We start from the raw sequence: 24,052 nt of genomic DNA on the forward strand, positions 1-24,052 counted from the left end.
CCATGTTGAGGACTGGGTGAAATGGAGGTCTCCTTACACGTGACATGGTAGTGGCCTTATAGGTGCCCATGCACGGGGAGGGTAGATCAGGCATACTATATATCAACATGTCCACTTCCATGTTCTGCTTTTTGACCTACAGCTATCCGAATTGTATGGGCACCTTTAAATGGTTCACATTTTTTTTTGGGAGGTAAAGCCCTCATCCATGGGTTCGGTCTGATAGAGCCGAATCTGGCAGATGCATCTCATGGTCGCCAATATAAACAGGCGCATACCACAACACCTGTCAATCACTGATCAGAAAGGTCAGAGACAATGGAGCTGTAGCCTAACCTGCCATAGTCTCCAATTTCTGTGCCAATCATGACTAGTGTGAACATGGCTTATAAAGTACATTCTGGGGAGTGAATATTTTATACAGATGTTTACACTTGCAGTTCTTCAGTATAACTACAGATTATATTAGACTTGGTTCTTCAGTATAACTACAGATTAGACTTGCAGTTCTTCTACACAATAGAGGCTGAATAACAGTAAAACCAGGCGAGGTCCACAGACACCCAAACCCACACATTCAGTGTCAAAACCTGATCCAAGCTACTTAGATCAATCTGTTAACAATAAGTATATGATCACATACCTAATTCTTCCAGAGAAGGAACCCCATATTTCTCATCATGGTCGTCTGACACAGTGGTTGAGCACTTTCCCATGACCTCGGAGGTGATGGTCTCTACTGGGATCTCCAGCGGCTCCATTTTACTGATCAAGGTCTGGAATCTTTTGTAGGTTAGGGGCGGCTGCCCACCATTCAGTTCGATAATCCTAGTAGATGGGAACCAAGTATGGAAACGTTATCCTGGGCTCCCAAATGGTAACTACATCAACTAGATTGCCAGAAACCAGATAGGTAAATGTGAAGGTCACTGGGGGTCTTGATGGAACAAGACTTTAGTTTTGGCATCTACAGTCTACCAATGAATGATCAAGAAGAGAACACTAAAACCCACTCCCTCCCATACTGGCAAAACCGGGCGATATATCAACAGAATGTCTGAGCTTGCTAATCAATTGGGGTCTACAATGATCAAGAGACGGGGGCCCTTGGGTTCCCAGTTCTAAAGGTGAGATGGTCCCATGGTGGTGATCACCTATTCTGTGGATAGGGAATATTCCAAAGCCACCTACTTGTCCAGTTCGTATAGGGTGTGTGAAATGCGTACGATGACCTCCACGCCGGCCTCACTCGCCAATTTCTTGATTGCGGCATCACGCTCTTTTCCGAATGGCTCCGAATCATACTCAATAGACAATTTACTGATCTTCCATTCCTGGGGAATAGCAAAGAATAAAAGGAGTTAAAAAAAAAAAAAACGCAACGATGAAACACAGCATGTCCTTTTTCTACAAATACAAATCACGGTTCTACATGAACATTTAGGCAACAAGTCGATATACTACGACAGAAGACGCACTTTGAAGAGCCGAGGAAACACGTCGGCCGGCTGTCCACGGATGACGAACAAGCGGGAGTTTAATTTGCGAAGATTAGCATCCAGGTCCTCCAGACACTGCAGCAAGAATCTAAAGAAAGAAAAAAGGAGGATATTAAAGTTAATGGGCATAAATAAAACCACTAATAGACTACAAAAATATGTACATAGACGGTGGGTGGAGGAGTTAGGGGAGCGCTCCCAGAATCACACCTGATCACCTATCTAGACTATGTGATCGCTGGAGGGGGTCCAAGGAGGTAGATAGACCATTACGGCATCATCACCATCCAGTCCCATAGATAGTGAATGGATCGGCGCATGAGCAGCCGCCAGTCCGTTGCAAGTTCATGCAGGTCCTGGCCCCAGCAGTCAAGATCATCTGCCTTCATATATTCCCTAGTAATGGGGGTACGGAGAGACTGCCCCCTAGGTGAGAACTATTCTGTGGCTTCCCCGAGTACATGGCAATATGGATGATATATTGTATGCGGGCACTGAAGAGAGAAACCATTAGGGCTGGTAATGTTAAGAGTTATATGTTGGCACAACGGAAATGATTTTTGCAAGTATCCACCCTTGGGCATAGAAGCGTTAATCTCTTGGCAATTGTCCCTCTTTCCACTGTGGTTTATTTCTACTGATCGTGCCAGATATTCATCATTTCTCCCTGGTAACGGCTGGGTACACATCATAAGTCAATAAAGAGGAAACAATAACACTCAGAACCTCAATGCCATGTACAGCACAAAGACGTAACAGATGCTGCACTCTCAGGAGGTACAGGCACTGGAAAGTGTCGAAAAAATGCTATATGAAAGGGCTAAACTAGTGGAAGCTCCGGAATGGAGCTGAACAGGACACATGGGAGGAGGAGTCAGTGTACTGCAAGCAATGCCGATTGGCTGGGAGAAAATGAGTGACAAATGCTGCTCCCAGCAAAGTCCTTTTCAGATGTATGCCAAGCACAACATTCACCCCCTTCAAACCATAGGGGGGGCTCTTAATTGCCAATTAAGACATATTATCGATTACTTTTTCATTTTCCCAGTTTTGAAAAAAAAAAAAAAAAAAAAAAACGACCACTGAACTTCTTTTCTCGCCCTCACTAGGTCTCCATCACTGCCTCTTAATATCTGCAGCGGGAAGATCAACTCGTAGAGCTGTAGCCACTCAGTTGAGCTCAGTCATTGGCTGCAGCGCCGGGATGTGATGTCCACGCTGGAGACCATAGTAGACACTGGCAGAGACTCTGCTTTAGTCACCCTCCCTTGGACCAGTGGTTTAGTAGAAGAAGAAAATTAAAAAAATAAATAAATACACACAAGAAACCCAAAAACCACCTTCAAATTTGCGATGGCCGGGGAAAAATTGCACTAAACACACACACACAAAAAACAAACAAACAAACAAAAAAAAAAAAATCAGAACTGCACAAGTCAAAAACCACAAGAAAAAACAAACAAATGAGATTCTAGAAGTTGGATCTATAACCTGATTGTTCTGACTGTTCATATAAAATGTGGTCCCACGGAACCCTCTAGTGCGGATACAACGGCCCTGTAGGAATCCCTCTCCACCCCTGTAATGGCGAGACGGTGACAACAATCTGAATAATTCATTAAGGAAAACAAGGTTGGAGGGTGCTGAAGGAATGATCCAAAATGAATGGTAGTTCCGACAGACAGTCTGACCTAAAAACTCTAGTCTGAGGGGATGAACACCTGCGGAGCACAATGTGCAGCAGTTGACTAGTGGCCCGGCGGCCGTACAGGCTGTCTGATATGTGGATTAGACCTGTCCGGGACATGGATGTACTCCAGAGCTATCACCTTGTCTTACGAAAGCCCTAGTTACACACTTCAGAGGTGAGAATAATAATAAAAAAATAATATATATATATATACACATACATACATATACATGCATATACACACATACACCCTTAACCCTTATTTCCAGCAGAGCATTATAGGTAACCAAACATTCAGCATCTTATGACATTGTGAACACACTCCCCCATAAAGAGGCATACCAGCTATTAAAGTAATAAGTATATTCATTTGGAGGGGAGGGATCCTGAACAAAGGGAGGGGTTTCTAACAATATGATCCTCACGGATCCTGAGAACGGTGGGGGTTCTATCACTAGGATTGCCACCGATCCTAAAAACAATGGGAGTCCCACATCTGGGATTCTTTACGGAGCCTGACAATTTTTCGAGTAAATAATCAATTTAGCCTCCTGTAATCAATCTCATTAACTTACAGGGTTTCGCTCATCCTGTCCTCAGGAGCCCACGGCTCCCCTCTCATCTAATGTGTATAATCATCTTCATATCTTCCTTATGCCCAAACTATCACATTGGAGCCGGAGGAGTCACGTGCAGGACTATAGATAGCCTGTTCAGATTATCGGGAGGGTATAAGGCTAATTCTAGGACAAGGGAAAAGTCCACAGGCGATTAAGAATAGATGAGGATTGTGTCAGATATAGACATGGTGTACGGTGCTGGACCCGTAATTAATCCCCTTCTAATTCTGGAGGGGACAGAAGGACGGCCTGAGATCTCAACTGTGAACTACAAGAAAAGGTGGTTGGGAGACCCCTTTTTGAATGAGTCCCAGAAGACACCAGAAAATAAGATCGTTAGGTTTGCAGGAACCTTTGACGGCGGTACTGGCCAAGTCTGAAGGCAGACCCAGATGTGGGAGAGGTAGTTGGTGAATATCCTAGTGTTACATAAAGGAGGGGGGGGGGGGGGGACAAAAATCTAACAGAACATCTGGCTGATAGTCCTTTTATGCCCAAAATGAATGCCAACCATAAATTGGTTGAAAAAAGTGCAAGAGGGTTCACATCCATGTGGGACATGTGGAGATGCCTACCAAACATGAAAGAGTTTATTAACCCTCATGGTGACAGATACTAAAGACAATACTGAATTAGAGACCACATAAATTGTAAAACCAAAGGGGTTGTTTATGTCATCATGCACCCCTGCAAAAATAAGGTAAACCTCTGCAGGAACTAAGGAGGAGATTATCGAAGCACGCAAGTTCTATCAACAAGGAGCTGGATACCCCTCTATCTACCCACAATCCTATTAATCTTCTGGACTTAAGAGTAGAGTTCAGCAAATTTTTCCAAAATTAGGGCCTAGAAGTGACTGAATATGTTCGGAATCGATCGTCAAAACAAATTCGGCACGAATAGGGTACAAAATATGGCAAATTCAGATTCGGCAACCGATTCCGAACATATTCGCTCAACTCTACTCAAGAGTATGGGGAATTAGACACGTGATGGTGACCCAGAAAGGGCGACTTGGATAAAGTTTTGCTACAAGAAGGAGCAAAATGGATTTTTTTCGTTTGAACTCTAGGAGCCTTATAGGCCTGAATGAAGAATCCACATTTACTGCTTTCCTCTACAGATATAGGACCTTCTGTTGTCTTATATTATGTATATAATCGTATTTTTGGATAAGTTTGCCCGTTTGGAGGGGGAGAGTACTGTTTGTGAACAGGGCTGTGGAGTCAGAGTTGTGGAGTCGGTGTCATGGAAATTTAGGAGCAGTCGGGAGTCAGAGGTTTGGCTTAGGGCGACGTTCCCTCCAATTTAGCAGGACCTTTGGAGGGGCGAGACGATCTTTGCCATCGTTTTTCTTGGGTAGGGCAATTTCTGGACATATGTCCTACTCTTCCACATGCCCAACACCCGCGTCTGCTTCTGTCTGGTGGGCGCTTTGGTCTGGATTGTCGACCTCGGCGGGAAACATCTCAGTCGGAGTTGTGGAGTCAGAGTCGGTGTCATGGAAATTGAGGAATCTGAGGTTTGTCTTACCGACTCCACAGCCCTGTTTGTGGATATACTGCCCTAACAGGATGGAAATTAGTAATAAAGTAATAAAGGAAGTTAATTTTGGACTTGTATCCTCCAAGATGATCTAAATTTGAATATAGGAAGATAAGGGCCACTTTTTTTTGCAGCATAGTCTGACCATATAAAGTGACCTTAAACTAAAGTATAAAATAATACACTATATTATCTTGCTCCAATAATTTCATCTATATTATGTTCCTTGCGCTATATATGTAGCCAAGTATGGGGAGCAATTATCATGGTGACCTAAATAACTCCTTATCCTTGTGGTGGCGGATTCCTTAGGTATTATATAAGGTAGTATGCATATGGAATTTGGAACTTATACCCTTAAGGTAGTGAAAACTAGAAGATGGGGCGAGATGGGTAAAACGAAGAGTGATCATTTGGGCTGTCATAGACTACCCTTCCTAATGAGGATGGGGTAGTAACCTCCGCAGTGTGAGTGAAACCAATCATATGACAGGTCAGTCCACGGTATATCAGACTGATAACATCTATTGGCTATAAGAAACATGTATAGTTATTGAGAGTTGAATCCAAACTATAGGATTGGATGACTAGTGGAAATGATCTAACAAAGAAAAGGTATTAAAGGTTCATTCCCCTGAGGACGCCACAAGGCGAAACATGTCGGGGAGGCGAATGGCTAAATATTATTAGCATATGCTGGTGTTGTGCACAGAATATGGTGTACCTATAGAGGATAGTTACAGTAGTTTGTGCTATAAGAAGGGTAAATAATAGAGGGAATGTTTAACCTCTTAACCCATGAGAACTGATACGTTGGAGCTACTAAGATATCTACCTGCTGATACGGATTTAGCCAGGATTGGGAAATAAATGGTGTGTTATGATATCCCAATGGTGTGAATCCTCTCGGGATTATAACAGTAATAGGAGGTGGTTTACCTGCCGTAAACTGAGGTTTGTGGGAGAAGTCAAACAAGCTTATACACAACATAAACCGAGGCGCTAATTGCCCCTGCAATTAGCACTAGCACTTTATAGGAGCAATTGGAAGTCATCTCTAGTTTCCTCACCAGAATGTGTGCGTGAAAATTAAAATACTTTAGGGTCCTTAATAGGGCTAGGCCATTTGTGCGTTTTTGTACAATAACTTTATGCAGATCTAAAGCAGTTTTGGTTGAGTAGCGGGAGGATTAGACACAGGTATAAGGCTAATTCTAGGACAAGGGAAAACTCCACAAGCGATTAAGAATAGATGGGGATTGTGTCAGGAATAGACACGATGTACGGTGCTGGACTCGTGATTAATCCCCTTCTAATCCTGGAAGGAACAGAAGGACGACCTGAGCTGTCAACTACAAGAAAACGTGGCTGCCATGTGCCAACCCTCGAGGTGGTTATATCACCCCATACGGCCATGTTCACACTGGACAGCATTTCACAATGGTGTAAGACCCCAAAATAAACAATGCCAGGAAACAGACTCTACATAGCCCCATGTGAATGGAGCGAAGGTTGAACATTCGCTCCTATGCTTTAGTCACAGTCTATGGGACTGCTGTAAAGAATGCTGCCCTCTTTTAGGCAGTCCCAGACAAAGGATTGGGTGATGGACGTGCACATGCTCGACCGCTTCAGACAGGGCCTCGCAGAGCCCCCAATCTTGGTGTCGCAGCAGTCATCTCCTATCCCATCCATAGGAGAACACGTAAAACGCACCAAATTTTCAACTTTGAAATTGTCAACTTTTTGCACAAAATTGTCGTCATTTTCACCTTTTGGGCCGGCTCTGCCGTCATTCTTAAAAGTGGGTGCAGATTGGCAAAAGGTGGTGTGGTCAATAAACACTTACCATAAATTGACACTACAAAACTGGTGTAAATTAGTTTGTGTAGATGTTCTTTTCGGGCATGGGGGCAGTGTAAAGATGCGTAAAATTTATTAAGAGGCGCAAGATTCTAGTTCCAAGGAAGATGCAGGACCGTTAGAATTTGGCTTTAGTCTGAACAATAGGAGTCACTGTTGTTCTCAGCGCCCCTTTTGCCCATAGGTATCAGGTATTGCAGTTTAGCCCTGAGGACTTAGTCTATATGAGCATCTCTTGGCGTTTTTGGCCCATTTCCGCAAAAAAAAGCATCATAAACGCACTGTGTGCACACAGCCTTAAGTTAGCTGCAAAACCAGACACGGCCTAAGGACAAGAGTGGCGCCATTATTCTTTTCCCAATCTGAAATGCTCATGCACCAGGTTACATGAAGGTGCCAGTTCAGTCTGCGGCTTACATCTCCCGCCCACGCACTATACAGAAAAACTTGTCCTTTGGATGACAAGATTACAGAATTTATAATTTGTATAATAAGCCTGTAATTATACCGCTAAGGTGAAGATTTAAATTTGCAAAAGTACAAAAAAAATAAATAAAACATTGTGAAGAACCCCATGTGCCAGCAGACGGTTACGTGTCCTTGGCAGTCATACAATTTTCAGATGGCAGAAAATGATCTGCTGACAGAGGCATGCCCTCATTATGCCAGGAGGCAGTGATCGGGGTGGTACTGGACGGCTCTGCACGTCATCAGGAGTCACGGGCAAACAACTTCCACTCAGTACATTTCATATGTAATTCATAGGCAAGTCTGATCAGCACCGGCCACTGCTCCTCCAGACTTCTGTGCCACTTTCCATTATGAAACAGTAAGCAAGAACCAGGACAAGGGGCGGCCAGTGCATGGAATTTGCAAGAGAGATCGAGGTATAGAGGGTGACAGGGAGAGGTGCGGGCGAGGTACAGAGGGAGAGGGGCGCGCGAGGTACAGAGGGAGAGGGGCGCGCGAGGTACAGAGGGAGAGGGGCGCGCGAGGTACAGAGGGAGAGGGGCGCGCGAGGTACAGAGGGAGAGGGGCGCGCGAGGTACAGAGGGAGAGGGGCGCGCGAGGTACAGAGGGAGAGGGGCGCGCGAGGTACAGAGGGAGAGGGGCGCGCGAGGTACAGAAGGAGAGGGGCGCGCGAGGTACAGAAGGAGAGGGGCGCGCGAGGTACAGAAGGAGAGGGGCGCGCGAGGTACAGAAGGAGAGAGCAAGAAATAGGGGTAGAGGAGAGAGCGAGGTATAGAGGGAGAGAGCGAGGTATAGAGGGAGAGAGCGTGCATGAGAGGTATAGCGGTAGAGGAGAGCGCGCGTTATAAAGGGAGAGAGCAACGTATAGAGGTAGTGGAGAGAGCGCGATATAGAGGTAGAGGAGAGAGTGCGAGGTATAGAGGTAGTGGAGAGAGCGCGAGGTATAGAGAGCGCGAGGTATAGAGGTAGTGGAGAGAGCGCGAGGTATAGAGGTAGAGGAGAGAGCGCGAGGTATAGAGGTAGAGGGAGAGGTATAGCGGTAGAAGAGAGTGAAGTATAGAGGTAGAGAGCGAGGTAGAGGAGAAAGCGAGGTGTAGAGGAGAGAGTGAGGTATAGAGGTAGAGGAGAGAACGAGGTATAGAGGGAGAGGGAGAGTTTTTGCCACGTAATCTGAGAGCAGCATGCTGTAGGGGCTGAGACACCAATTCCAACGATGTGTCACTTACTGGGCTGCTTGGTGAAGTTTTGATAGAATCTGTTTTCTGCTCAACATTAGCAGTGGTCAGAATATCACCCCGCCCACACCACTGATTGGCAGTTTCCTGTGTACACTGTTAGCAAGCTGCCAATCAGTAGCGGAGGCGGGGTTACAGATTATGTGGCCTGCTGTGCACGTGACACCTAGTCCTGCAGCGATTATCTCCCGCTGATAAAACACGGATTGTATTGAAACTACAGCAAGTGACATTGCTGGAATCAAGGTCTATGCCTCTACATCATGCTGCTGATCTCAGATTCAATACCAAAAACCTGCTGACTGAGTCCCTTTAAATATGGAGTTCGTGTAAATCAAGGAGGTGGGTTGCTTGGCTCCCGAAAAAAAAAAAAAAAAAAAACGTAAAATACATGAAAACTACCAGCAAAAATCAAAGCTTCTAACAAACCCCACCGTAATGCACCTTGCCCCACTTATAGACAAGAAAAGCCGGATGCTCGCTATAGATCCAGATCATTTACAAGGACAGGGCTATTCTCAGCCACTTTATAGCACGAAAATAACTTTACCAAGCCCAGATTTAGAGGGGGAAAAAAAAATCTCCAGGAACCATTTGTTGCTTTTCATTGTGTCGTTTTTCTTTTTTAACTATGTCGACATGTTAAAACAATTTTCCAGAAAGTAGGTCATCGCTCATAGCAACCAGCAGGGGGCGTCAGCGGCTCCCGTGACCTACTTCGCGGCTTACATGAGAACGGTGCGGTGTTACATCCTTCATTATTATCACTTCATTTGTACAAGACAAAAAGGGAGCGGACATGGAGACAAAATGTTCCCGAAGATTTGACTGCCCGGAATCGGAAGGAAAGGTGTTCAGATAAGGTTTTCCTGCACGATGGGCTCGTATGGTCATCTGTGCCGCATGTACTGGTTAAGTGGGCCAGGAGCGAGGTTTGCGTAACGGTATAATGGCTAAAGAGGTCAGAGGACTTAACAGCTGGACACCAGGGAGGAGGGAGAAAAGAACCCTACGCCGTGTACAAGGCTTATACCGTGAGAGCTGCAGGGAAATGAGAAAACAAAAAAAAAACAAAAAAAAAAAAGGAAAATGTATATTTTTTGCAACTACAATTTGCAGACGCAGTGAAGGGGTATCACAAGGTGCATGCAAAACAATGGCAGGTGGGGGTCACCAGGTGCAGGACAAACAATGGCGGGGGTCGGAGGTTTGGCTTACAGACTCCACAGCCCTGGCAGGGCAGTGGAGTTGGAGTAATGGAGTCAGAGCCCATTTTGGTGGAGTCCGAGTCATAGAAATTGAGGAGTCGGAGGTTTGGTTACAGACTCCACAGGCCTGGCAGGGCAGTGGTGTCAGAAGTTATGGAGTCGGAGTCATGGAGTCAGAGCCCATTTTGGTGGAGTCGCAGGTTTGGCTTACTGACTCCACAGTCCTGGTTACTAGGTGCAGGCAAAAAAAACCAGGGGTGGGCAATGGCTGGTGTCACCAGATACACATAAAACGATGGGTGGGCATCTTCTGGTATAGGCAAAACAATGTGCAGTGGTCACAGATACATGGAAAAATTATTAGGGTCACCAGAAGCACGCAGGATTTCTAAGACAGATGACCTACAAGATCAACTACACGCAGTGCAATGTGCCCCCAACTTTATCTCCAATAACTGGATAGGCTGTTCACTACTTGACCAATCCCTTCTGAATCCTTGTCCCCACTCCACCCCCAAGAAAATCACTTATACTCCCCTCCTACGCCATTCCAGAGGTGTTGGCACTGACTCTCCCAGGAATTGCGTGACATTATGTCATGGGATCCCTGCGGCCAAATCAGGGATGGCTTCTGTCTCCTCTCCTTAGGGCAAATCAAGACATATGGAGGAAGTGAAAACAGCAGCAGCTCTCGCTTCCTCCAGATATCATTTATGTCCATAGTAAAGGAGAGTAAAGCCAGAGCCAATTGGCCGCAGGGATCGTGTAACAATGTCAAGCAATGACTGGGAAAGCCAAAGCCAACACGGCTGGAAGGATGCCGGCACCAGAGGGGAGAATAAATATTTATTTCAAAAGGGGTTGTCCGAGTTGTGGACTCTCTCTTTAAAGTGTCAGCAGGATCCACAGCGTTGTGTTTTATCAAGACCAAAGTCAGCGCAGCCATCTACCAAGAAATGTTAGAGCACTTCATGATTCCCTGTGCCGACAAGCTTTTTGGAGATGGAAATGTCATTCTCCAGCAGCACTTGGCACCTGTCCACACTGCCAAAAGTATCAATACCTGGTGTAAAAACAACAGTATCACTGTGCTTGATTGGCAGCAAACTCGCCTGACCTTATCCCCATAGAGAATCTATAGAGCATTGTCAAGAGGAAGATGAGAGACACCAGACCCAACAATGCAGACGAGCTGAAGGCTGAAGCTGAAGGCTGCTATCAAAGCAACCTGGGCTTCCATAACCCCTCAGCAGTACCACAGGCTGATCGCCTCCATGCCATTCCGCATTGATGCAGTAATTGATGCCAAAGGAGCCCCGGCCAAGTATTGAGTGCATTTACTGAACATACATTTCAGTACCGTCAACATTTCGGATGTTAAAATCATTTTTTTCAAGCTGGTGTTATAAAGTATTCTAATTTACTGAGATAATGACTGTTGGGATTTCATTGGTTGTAAGCCATAATCATCAGCATTAACAGAAAAAAACACGTGAAATAGATCACTGTTTGTAATGACTATAATATGAGTTTCACTTTTTGTATTGAAGAACTGAAATAAATTAACTTTTTGATAGTATTCTAATTTTGTGAGAAGCACTTGTATTTAGACATGAAGGGGTCAAATTGGAGGATCCCATCCCAAAAGTCAACGCCGCCAACATGCAATAATACATTGCTGCAGATGACATGAGCAGTCAGCAGCAACTAGGTTTTCTTTTGCTAGGAGATAACAGACTTCTTTATCGTGAGAATGTTTAACTTAGTAAAGAATATGGACACCATAGAGGAGGTAACTATGCTCAGTAGCACTAAGCCAGATCAGATCTAGGCTTTCATTATGTGCTTCAACCTGCTTCGTATCATATGGAGGGGTCATCATGTGGCCCAAGCGCAATACTACAATTTATCTGTAGTGGCCGCTGCAGGGAAAATGCCCGGCTGGCTGTGGGGAGGCGGGAGTCGATCAGCTGATCGTACTGATCGTAGCGGATTCTGCATTTTATAAGTGGTCAAAATCCAGACTACTTATAAGAAGCCCCCCAGAGTGTAAAGACAGGGACTGAATCAGAACACTGTTGGCTAATCCAGGCTCAGACGGCGATATACTGCTGGTGGCTGAAAGTTGAATAATCAGAATAATCCCTGTAAAAACGGCATACACGGTTATATTAAAGTCAGCGGCTTATCAGCGTCCAGGGATATACAGTACATATCATTTACATCTATCAATGGGGACTGCGTCTGCCCAAGAGATACGTAAAGTGGTGATAATTGAGAGCAGGATTTTTTCTTAGTTTTTTTTGGCCCCACTCCTAAACTGGCTGATAACAGAGAGTGTGGATGTTTGTATTAGTACAGTGTAAATAAATTAGTGATATCTAAGAAAGTAAACAATGCCCGACCAACTCAGTGCCCTGCCAATGTGTAAAGTAAACAACACCCGACCATCTCCGTGCCCTGCCAATGTGTAAAGTAACCAACACCCGACCATCTCAGTGCCCTGCCAATGTGTAAAGTAAACAACACCCGACCATCTCCGTGCCCTGCCAATGTGTAAAGTAAACAACACCCGACCATCTCCGTGCCCTGCCAATGTGTAAAGTAAACAACACCCGACCATCTCCGTGCCCTGCCAATGTGTAAAGTAAACAACACCCGACCATCTCCGTGCCCTGCCAATGTGTAAAGTAAACAACACCCGACCATCTCCGTGCCCTGCCAATGTGTAAAGTAAACACCCGACCATCTCCGTGCCCTGCCAATGTGTAAAGTAAACAACACCCGACCATCTCCGTGCCCTGCCAATGTGTAAAGTAAACAACACCCGACCATCTCCGTGCCCTGCCAATGTGTAAAGTAAACAACACCCGACCATCTCCGTGCCCTGCCAATGTGTAAAGTAAACACCCGACCATCTCAGTGCCCTGCCAATGTGTAAAGTAAACAACACCCGACCATCTCAGTGCCCTGCCAATGTGTGAAAGTAAACACCCGACCATCTCCGTGCCCTGCCAATGTGTGAAAGTAAACACCCGACCATCTCCGTGCCCTGCCAATGTGTGAAAGTAAACACCCGACCATCTCAGTGCCCTGCCAATGTGTGAAAGTAAACAACACCCGACCATCTCCGTGCCCTACCAATGTGTGAAAGTAAACAACACCCGACCATCTCAGTGCCCTGCCAATGTGTAAAGTAAACAACACCCGACCATCTCCGTGCCCTGCCAATGTGTGAAAGTAAACAACACCCGACCATCTCCGTGCCCTGCCAATGTGTAAAGTAAACACCCGACCATCTCAGTGCCCTGCCAATGTGTAAAGTAAACAACACCCGACCATCTCCGTGCCCTGCCAATGTGTGAAAGTAAACAACACCCGACCATCTCCGTGCCCTGCCAATGTGTAAAGTAAACAACACCCGACCATCTCAGTGCCCTGCCAATGTGTGAAAGTAAACAACACCCGACCATCTCCGTGCCCTACCAATGTGTAAAGTAAACAACACCCGACCATCTCAGTGCCCTGCCAATGTGTAAAGTAAACAACACCTGACCATCTCCGTGCCCTACCAATGTGTGAAAGTAAACAATACCTGACCAACCCAATGCCCTATCAAAACAATGTCCCACCAATTCATCTTTTCACTGCTGTTTTACATTTTCAAATGTGTATTTTTTCATGAACTCCTATAACTTTAGTTTACAGCTGAGCTTAACACATGAATCAAACTTATTTGTTCAAATTATGTAGTGGAAAAAGGTTTTTTGTTTTTTTTCACATCTGAAAAAAAAAAAAAAAAAATTTGAACTATTTTGATCAAATTGACCCTGTTTTCAAAATAGTTTCCCATACGTCCTGCACTGGTGGCTTAACACCTTGTATTGTTCATGCTTGCAAGGTGGAAGCAAGGCTGAACTTTGGTATCCTGAAAAATGCAGCCTCTCCTCGCACCCTAGAGGCCGACTGACCCCAGCGGTGGTGCATCAGGATACCGCACCAGCCGAGGCAAGGAAGCCCTGCTGCCTGAACCAGACTGACTAGCCCTGGCATCCCACGGCGATCTCTTCTGGCACAGATATGCCTTCCACAGGTACTGTAGGTCCCCCATCAAGGACAGGAAACCAATTGATGTGGGAGAGAGGTACCGCCCTTTTTATCTGTAGGTTTCCTGTCCTTGAAGGGCGGTTCCCACGCTGCTTTTTTTTTTTTTTTTTTACTGCCTAAAGATCAGGTTTTGGCTTCAGAAAAAAAAAAAAAAGGGGGGGGGGAAAAGGAAACAGTGAACATAGCCTTAGAGCACAATTATTTAGAGGGCTTGACCACTTTGCAAAACCTCCACTTGTTAGAAGGTTCATGCGAAAATAAATACGGTAGATCCCAAAGCAGTAAATGTTCAATTTCTCTGCAGTGCCACCACAGGAGAAATTAAGCAATGCTCTTTCAAATCGGTAGGTTCCCGGTTTGACATGGGATAGTCAAGCTGCACTCGGGCCAAGAGATGAGGTTCACGAAAAAGGGACTCCCTGAAATATTATGACCACGCTGAGAAGGTCCGCACAGTTGTAAGTTACTGGATGCACGGTCTCTACTTTATAGGGGTCCTTGAGAAAATTGCAACCAAGGCTATAGCCTGGGCAACAGTTTGGGTTGTGTGTCGATGTAAAATGATTTATCTGCCAAATTCAGAGTCGCAAGGCGGTGGTGGTGGAAGGCCATGGCGCTTACTGGATTTGCATGAAGATCCTACAGAGAGCGAGCGGCCACCAATGTTCTAGTAACACTCATTACACTTCAAAAGAGGATGAATATTCAGGGCACAGACAAGTGTTTATCCGTTTTCTCCGCATACGGGGGAGGGGGACGTAATCACGGCAAACTGACTCATAGGCAGATCTACCGAACATCCTGATCGTTGGCACAGTTTGTAGTTGCCTGGCACAAGAATCACCTAAACCTCAGGGGTCACACATGTACAGGGGTCCCCATCAGTGCATAGCCAACACTGGGAGCATCAATGGGACCAAGAGGGCGCTCCGTTGCCAGTAGTCATGAGTTGTGGGTACTGGTGAGCAGGATGTGCAGGTTCTGGGACTCTGACATGCACAGTACCATCATCATCTGCATCGAGACTACACCCGCAATAACCTTTCAGGACGTTTGAGAAGAATGATTCATGGGACAAACATCTTACTTTACCACTTAGGTTCCCCTCTATAATGCATTCTGCAAGGAAACCCACCACAGCCATCACCAGCTCAGCCATACTAACCAGTTAGCCAGAAGACTCCCGGAGGATAGAAGGGTCTCGATGGCCATTATGCTCCTCGTTTCCCCCCATAGCTGCTCTTTTCCGGCAAACCTAACACGACCCCTTCTTACCGGCGGCAGGGTCTACGGAGCCCACAATCACCAACTAGGCTTCAGTAGTGTTCAAGAAGATTCAGTTGTCTCAAATTTGCTCTTTTCCGGTCAGATTACGGCCTTGTCAGATTCTAAACAATTCTGGATTATCAGAAGGTCCAGATCATCAAATACTAGATTTAAAGGGAATCAAAATTGTCACTGTGCACGATTAGGAGACCTCAGTTCTCAGATGATGGGAGAAGACGCATGGGCTCTGCTGTGGCCGGTAATTACATCGGGAACATGTCCATCCAAACAACCTTAAAAATGGCCATCATGGTAAGAGGAGTTTTATCCTTTGATGGAGCTGTGCAACTCCGTAACTGAGCAGTTCCCGCAGCCAGGAACAGCTGATGGGTGGAGGTGCCGAGGGTCACACCCCCACTGATCAGACAATGAAGAACTATCCTAAGGATAGACTATTAATGTTAAAATCCCAGACAACCCCTTTAATATCTTAAGGGCATCTACGTTTTTAAATCTGCAGCAAATCATAAAAGTGCTCGTTACCAGCTCTATGCAACACTGTCCATCTATGTAGATGGAACAACACTTTAGAGCATAAGTAAACTTTCAGGTCACTTGAGAATAGGAACATCATCATTACTGGCCATTCTAGCCAGCAGAGGGAAAACTGGTAAAGAAGAATATATCTTTAATTCTCAGCTGACTCGGAGCTAGTGGGTGGAGACTAGCTGCCACTATGTCTCCCATAAACACCACTCAGGATTCCTGCCTCTATCTAGCACATATTCAGAAGCAGCACGTACGACATAATACAGCAGTACTGAGCAGTGCAGCTGTAAATCCAGCTCTGGAGAGGTTGAGAAAATACTTAGACACTGCTGCTGCTTCTCCAACAGACTTTAATAGATGGGTTTAATATCATCCCTCAGTGAGTCTGGTTTTGACCAAGACAGTCTAATGGGGAGGAAAAAAAAGTGGTTCATAAGTGGAGAAAGAGGCTTATTACTGTGATCTGATAAAACCCAAAGTTTCTCGCATCTCTTGATTGCAGTGACCAAAATGTAAGTGTCGGTCTTAACTGCAGTATTTACTGTACATTCGATTCATGAATCATAAGGATCATGATGAACACCACTAATGGAATACAGAATTGCAGGTGGACAGGACGCTGTTATATGTAATTATGGGGCAGCGGAGCAGTCTGACTACAGCTGCAGATCTGGCACTCGGGGTCCGTCTCTCACATCCCCACATACAACCTACGCAGATTCCACAACCTCGCAAATGTTTTGCAACCAAGGTTACCATGGCAACTAAACATCTGCCGCTGCGTCGAATGTGCAGAGCCCATAAAACCAGGTAGACCATCACTTTTAAAGGGCCGGTAAGCCTCCACCGCCGTTTGCTTTAGCCTTACAGATCGTTAATGGCAGCATCTTGACCCAAGACATCATTGTGGGTTAAGACGCTGTACGTAGGCGATTAGTCACGATTATGTAAAGGGTACGGCTGATGAAAGCCTGCCGAGGTTATAGTTACAGATCTGCCTAGAACTCCTACAATATTTTATAGGAGCAAATAAAACCACGGGCGCCGGGGATACAGAGAGAGATCTCGCCACAGACGGCGTTTGAGAATGGAGACGCTTCTCGCCGTAGTTTCCTTTTAGGAAAATTCTTCTCTCAAAGTGAGAAAAATGGGTCAAAGCTTGAATATGAGTCATTAAACATAAAATTTCTGGCTGCAGAATGAGCCGACTGAGAATCCTTCAGGGAATTATGGTGGCTCGGTGGTTAGCACTATAGCCCTGCAGCGCTGGGGAGGGGGTCCAGTGTTCAAATCCCACCAAAGAGTTTGCATGTTCTCCCCACACTCTGAAGACAACCTGATTGGGAATTTAGTTGGTTTCCAAAGGGAATAAAACGCGTCAGGCGACCCGCTATGACAATCTGACGGGAGTTTTCTAAATCTTATCTTTTCTGAGCACCTTAGACACAACCCCTTTAAAAAAGTACACATATTACAAAACATTCCAAAAAGCTATTGCTTTAATAGGATCAAATTCACACCAGTTTATTTCTGCAGGTTAGCAAATGTTTTATTGATAAATTCAGCAAAATGTAAAAATTCATGGAAGGGTCGAGCACAAAACATCATTAATAAAAACAATTAATAACCTGAAGGCTCTTGTTATGGCCGTATAGTATGAATAAATGTTTCCTTTTGTTCTGATCGCCACGGTGTAGACCAGGAATAAATGCATGAAACGCGCTGTTCTAGGCGCGGCAGCCGTCGGAGAACCGAAACAGCTGTTTGGGGTCTGAATATGAAGTGACATCCAACTCCACAACAAGTACAGGATGATTTCTTTCCAAGGATATTCCGAAACCACCGACCTGTAACTGTCCGGCTCCTGCAGAAGTGCAAACCGACCCGAGCGGTCCTGTGTATAATGGATTCCGTAGAGATAGCGGTCGGCCATACTGCCATCTCGCAGATCACTAATGTGTTATTATTATTTTTATACATTTTTTATAGCGCCATTTATTCCATGGCTCTTTACACGTGAAAAAGGAGGCAAATATAGACAAATGCATGAGCAAAATACAAGGCACTAACAGGTACCAAAGGAGGGAGGACCTTACAAGATTTGATAATGTGTACAAACTGTAAAGCGCTGCGGAATACGTGAGCGCTATATAAAAAATAAAGATTATTATTATAGGCGGTATCTTCAAAGCAAATCATTACCAAAACGCAGTTCTCCATGCAACAAGATACTTTCGATGGGACGACCTCTGCCCAAAAAATAAGCGTCTATTGACTACGTACTCCGTTGACAGTCTGTCGATACAGATTGATAGTTTATACAATCATTTTGTTCTTAAAACCACCTACTTGTTGTCGGCAGCATATCCCATTTTCCTGGGGGTAATGTGCTGCCGATTTGTTGGTCGCCAGCATTACATTTTCTGGTCAGCCACAGACAGATACTGGCATGCTTCAGTTAACACGTTAAATGGTATTCTCCAAGGATATCAATGTCCCATCTTTAGGGCATCCGATTGGGGGTTCTTGTGCCATTAAAAAGGCTTGTCCGGGAATAGAAAAAAACCCAAAAACACATGCTTTGGAAAACAAAGTTACCCCTAATATTAAGTTGTGTGCAGTTTTTTCTGTGCTCCATTGACTTTAATGAGGGCCAAAAACGCATGCAAAAGGCAGCTTTTTGCGACGCATGCGTCCAATTTTGGCATGATTTTCGGCGCAAAAAAAAATGCAACATGCAGCGTCCTGTGCGCCCTGACGCTTGCGCCAAAAATGACGCATGCGTCACAAAACGCAAGACAATGCATGTCCATGCGCCCCCATGTTAAATATAGGGGCGCATGACGCATGCACCGCTATGCGTCGCATAACCTGCGCCCAACGCAACGCAAATGTGAACGTAGCCTTAAACAGGCACCTGCTGCACCTAGCATGCACCAGATGACAGCATGGGAGAGCGCAGCGTTTGGACGCAGGACCCACAATTCTGGCATTGGTGGCACCCGCTGCAATCAAATTTTCATTGCCGTCTGAGTGCATAGACCCGCCCTCGCTGCACTTCCAGGCTCATTTACATAAGGCTTCTACACTAAATTTCTCATGATTGACACATCAGATCTCTCCAAAAAAAAAAAAGAAGAAAGGGGGAGGCAAGTATCCATAGTCACACCACTACTTCTATATATGTAAAAACGTGCTGACAATTTCCCTTTAAATTATCTTTGAACTGATAGCTCCGCAACTACAACACTCAGCATCACGGACCCAAGTGAGCAAACATAAGCTCTGCCAAATCGAACTGTCTACGCCAGCTATTTTTATAGAACAGCCCGTTCGGAAACCTCATTAGCCGCAGATTCGATAAACCGCAATGTAATCAGATCAGAGAGGACGGACATGTTCCTGGGATAATGTCATTTACTCCTGCACTGAAATACGTCACGTAACAGGAGGCTGAGGATGCGGGGGGCATCCATGACCGGGGGGGGGGGGGGACTATATGCACTAGTCCCATTCATTCCATACAGCACTGGTGTCTGCCCTGCGGATGAATCCAGCCTGTTGTCAGACATGATGGGAGTGATAGTAGTTTAAGCTCACGTATCCGAATAATGGATCCAACAGTTTTCCCATTTTGGACGGATTCAAACTCTGGTCATAGTTTTTGTTCCATGTATGGGCATGCGTAGTGACTTCCACCTTCTTTCTGAAAATCTGATTTTTTTTTCCCGGACCCCATGACTTGTATTGGAGATTTTGATCAAAATCATGTCTCCGCAATTTTCTTGGTGAGTGGCCCACAGCTCGCAGCATATCAGGGCATGCTTGAAGTTGTGGTTCCACAGCACCTGATTGACTCCAGCATGTCTAGAGGGGGGAAGGGGGGGTGTCTTAGTTTATCAGCTGTCATGCCACAGGTTGCGATCGATGGCAAAGCAGATTGAGTCCGACTTGGCAATTTTTTTTTTTTTACAAAAAAAGTACGACTGAGCGACCAGCGAGTGCAGAAGAAAAAGTTCTGCCCACCGTCCTCGATACGCCCTTTTACATAACCCTGCCTGGTTCCCCGCATGTCACAGTGGGAGTAGTTCCAGGCCGATGCGCTATACTATGTGGATCCGAGCTGGAAAGGGTTAATACACAGGTACTGAATGCCAAGAAACAACACACACACCTAGATACTCCCGGACCAAGGGAACATGATGATCTGCCAGCATGGGCTTGGTTGACCTACATCGGTATCAGAGCCGCTCTAAACTTTGATTCTGAAGCCATCTGGTGGCAAATATGTAAACCTCCCTCCCCCCATCCAACACGTTATATAAAGACACAGCCATCTTTATGCAAACGTATTAAAAACTAAACAAAAGAAAAAAAAGTTATATATAAAACACATAAACGATACGACAAAAAAAAAAAGTCTAAAATAAAATATTCATATATCCTAAACAATTGTAAGGAAATCTATATAGAGAGTACAAAATATAAACAATCGTGGAAAAAAGTCCAATTTAAAGGGAAAAATGAAATACAATAAAAGAAATGAAGTATTTTTATTACAAAACATAAGGTAAATATTACGAACAGATACTTATTACTGTTCTGTGGGGACTTACTGATAACGGTCGTCTATAGATGAACGTGGACCCTTACTAATAAGACGGTAAGAAGCACCTACCCTGAAGAAGGGGACCGTAATTTGTTATGACTTTCTAGAACTCTGAGGTGCATTAAAGCCCATGGATTTAATAGCTAATGGGTTATTTGTACACGTCCAGGGTTTACGGGGTACCATACAGATCTACGGTGGTCCTAGACCCAAGAGCTCTAGTGATGGAGCCTCTCTAAAATGACAAGTCTTATAAAGATCTAGGGTGGTCCTAGACCTCTAGCTTTGGAGCCTCTCTAAGTGACAACTCCTACAAAGATCTAGGGTGGTCCTAGACCCAAGACCACTAGCAATGGCACCTCTCTAAATGACATGTCCTACAAAGATCTAGGGGGTCCAAGCCCCAAGACCTCTAGCTATGGTGCCTCTCCAAATGACAAGTCCTACAAAGATCTAGGGTGGTCCTAGACCTCTAGCTATGGTGCCTCTCTAAGTGACAAATCCTACAAAGATCTAGGGTGATCCTAGCCCCATGATCTCTTAACGATGGCACCTCTCCCAATGACAAGTCCTACAAAGATCTAGGGTGGTCCTAGCCCCATAATCTCTAGCGATGGCACCTCTCTAAGTGACAAGTCCTACAGAGATCTAGGGTGGTCCTAGACCTTTAGCTATGGTGCCTCTAAAAATGACAAATTCTATAAAGATCTAGGGTGATCCTAGACCCATAATCTCTAGCGATGGCACCTCTCTAAGTGACAAGTCCTATAAGAATGGAAAATTCCTTTAAGTTCTTTGGGCTAGCGATGTAGGACATCTCCCCAATGAGCCGGGGCGTCCGGATGCGCCTTACCTCCACCGGTTGATTCCCACATTGGACGATCCGGCGAACCAGGGGTCCAGGATGTAGACGCAGCGGACGGTGTCGGCTCCCTGGATACACTCCTTCAGGGCTGGGTTGTCGTGGAGACGGAGCCCCTTCCTGAACCAGTGCACTGCATTCACCCCCATTGGGCTTCTCTTCCTTTTTTTAGGGGGGATTAGTTATGACTTTTGCTCCCCTTGTCCCGTACAGGCTGCTTCTTCAAAAGCTGATGTTGGAGTTAAGTCCAGCTCAGGGTCATGGCGTGTAGTAGAAGTGATGTTGGAAGCTGGGGGGAGGGGGATATATTTTGGGGGGCTGCTTAGCCTCTGCGACCCTCCTCTGTAGTCAAAACACACAATGGGGGACCTGCCTGTATATTAGAATGTAGCAGTGGTCTCCCTAACATTGTGTGCTCAGAGGAAAAGAAACTCCAAAACAGACAACACAAAGTACCCACCCAAAATATAAACGGCGACCACCTCCTCGGACTGTCCCCAGCCAAGTGCGCACTGTTCTCTCAGCACACCGCACTGCACGTCACCTAAGCCCCTCCCGCTTCTCCTGATTGGCCGGACGCTAATCACGTGTCTCACAGCGCTCACGTTTCTCTAGTGTGTTCGCCACACAACGCCTACACTGTAACTGCGAATCCCTCCGCCGGTCACCCGCGGCTTGTTATTATCACGGTTATCGTTATTTACCGGGAACCGAGGCTTATTCGCAGCACCACCGGCAGCCAAACACTCCGTTTTGTCTCAGTTTATGTTCGGCTGTCATGGCCTGTGACGTCAGGAGAGGGAGGAGCTTATTGAGATTGGATTGGTCGCGCTGGAAAGTTCCCGGATGAGCACGTTGACTTGAGAAGGACTTTTTTTTTTTTTTCCTTTTTTTTTTCACTGCGCATGCGCAGTAGTGCAAGTGCGTTATTCTGGTATTGACAACTGTGTGCGCCGGGTCAGAGCAACCTGAGTGCCGGTTTTAGGGGGTGACCTGTAGCTATTGGGGGGCGGCAGAGCTCCTGGAGGCATCTATTCACACTAATCCTGTGTCAGACACCCAGTATAATCCCCTGCTTGCTGCTATTAGTAGCTGCTGCCAGGCTGGAGGTTATGTAACCCTCATTCTGCCCTAGTTAGAACAGCCCAGTCATAAACAACAGACGTGTAAGCAAATATCGCACAATTTACCCCCAAAATGGTAAAAAAAATAAAAACCCATTGACAGCTGCGTCGGCACAAGACAGCGGCGTCTTAAGTGGCGCAATAGCGGAATGCGACCATTTCAGCATCTATTGCGGGGTGCTGATGCGTTGCCATGGTAACCCAGGACCGACTGAAGACCCCCCCTATCCATTCCCGGTGACTATTTCTTGAAGCTCATCAAGAGAATGCCAAGAGTGTGCAAAGCAGTCATCAAAGCAAAAGGAAGAACCTAGAATATACGACATAATTTCAGTTGTTTCACACTTTTTTGTTAAGTATATAATTCCACATGTGTTAATTCATAGCTTTGATGCCTTCAGTGTGAATTTACAATTTTCATAGTCATGATAATACAGAAAAATATTTAAGTGAGAAGGTGTGTCCAAACTTTTGGTCTGTACTGTATATATATATATATATATATATATATATATATATATATTTATTTTCGGTATTGCCGTGTCCATAAAAACTACAGCGCACTATCCAAAAAAAGTCCTAATAGACTCCATTCACTAAAAAAAATGACACAAATCTATTTTCTTTTAATAAGTTCTGATTTTTTTAACCATTAAAATATAGTTATATAAATAAATATAAGCATATATAAATATAAGTACCGTATATACTTGAGTATAAGCCGAGGTTTTCAGCCCAAATTTTTGGGCTGAAAGTGCCCCTCTCGGCTTATACTCGAGTCACAGTCGGCGGGTGAGGGGGAGAGGGCGCTGAGGCATACTCACCTAGTCCCGGCGATCCTGACGCTCCCCCTGCCTGTCACACTGTCTTCGGTGCCGCAGCTCGTCCCCTGTTCAGCGGTCACATGGTACCACTCATTAGAGAAATGAATATGGACTCCACTCCCATAGGGGTGGAGCCGCAAATTTATTCCTCTAATCAGCGGTAACGGTGACCGCTGACAGAGAAGAGGCTGCGGCACCCGGAGACCAGCTGTCCAGGAGAAGGAGCCAGGGACGCCGGGAGCAGGTAAGTGTGTCATAGTCACCTGTCCGCGTTCCACACGCCGGGCGCCGCTCTGTCTTCCCGTCCTCTTGTTCTGACTGTTCAGGTCAGAGGGAGCGATGACGCATATAGTGTGCGCGCCGCCCTCTGCCTGATCAGTCAGTGCAGAGAGACGCCGGGACGGGACGCTGAGGAGCTGCAAGCAAGAGAGGTGAGTATGTGTTTTTTTTTTTATTGCAGCAGCAGCAGCATTGTATATTGCACAGATTTATGTGGAGTATCTATGGGGCAACGGTGCAGAGCATTATATAAATGGCACAGCTTTATGTGGAGCATCTATGGGGCCATAATCAAAGGTGC

The 24,052-nt window shown here is 45.5% G+C and overlaps 1 protein-coding gene across 3 annotated transcripts in view; it reads right to left on the reverse strand.

Annotated features, from left to right (window-relative positions):
• The window catches only part of CRY1 (cryptochrome circadian regulator 1), a 39,353-nt gene extending 17,102 nt beyond the window's left edge, over positions 1-22,251 (reverse strand). For 2 of the 3 annotated variants that reach the window (XM_077266483.1, XM_077266482.1), the window contains exons 1-4: positions 21,516-22,033; positions 1,479-1,587; positions 1,192-1,334; positions 644-828 (exon numbers count right to left, since the gene is read on the reverse strand). In XM_077266483.1, the coding sequence (XP_077122598.1) occupies positions 644-828; positions 1,192-1,334; positions 1,479-1,587; positions 21,516-21,673 (595 nt within the window). In that variant the 5' untranslated portion in view covers positions 21,674-22,033. Of the gene's footprint in view, positions 1-643; positions 829-1,191; positions 1,335-1,478; positions 1,588-21,515; positions 22,034-22,228 lie in introns of those variants that run through there. The other variant, XM_077266484.1, reaches the window with a different exon arrangement.
• Positions 22,252-24,052: the final 1,801 nt, after the last annotated feature.

The sequence above is a fragment of the Ranitomeya variabilis genome, chromosome 5, assembly GCF_051348905.1.
Source record: "Ranitomeya variabilis isolate aRanVar5 chromosome 5, aRanVar5.hap1, whole genome shotgun sequence".
Lineage (NCBI taxonomy): Eukaryota > Metazoa > Chordata > Amphibia > Anura > Dendrobatidae > Ranitomeya > Ranitomeya variabilis.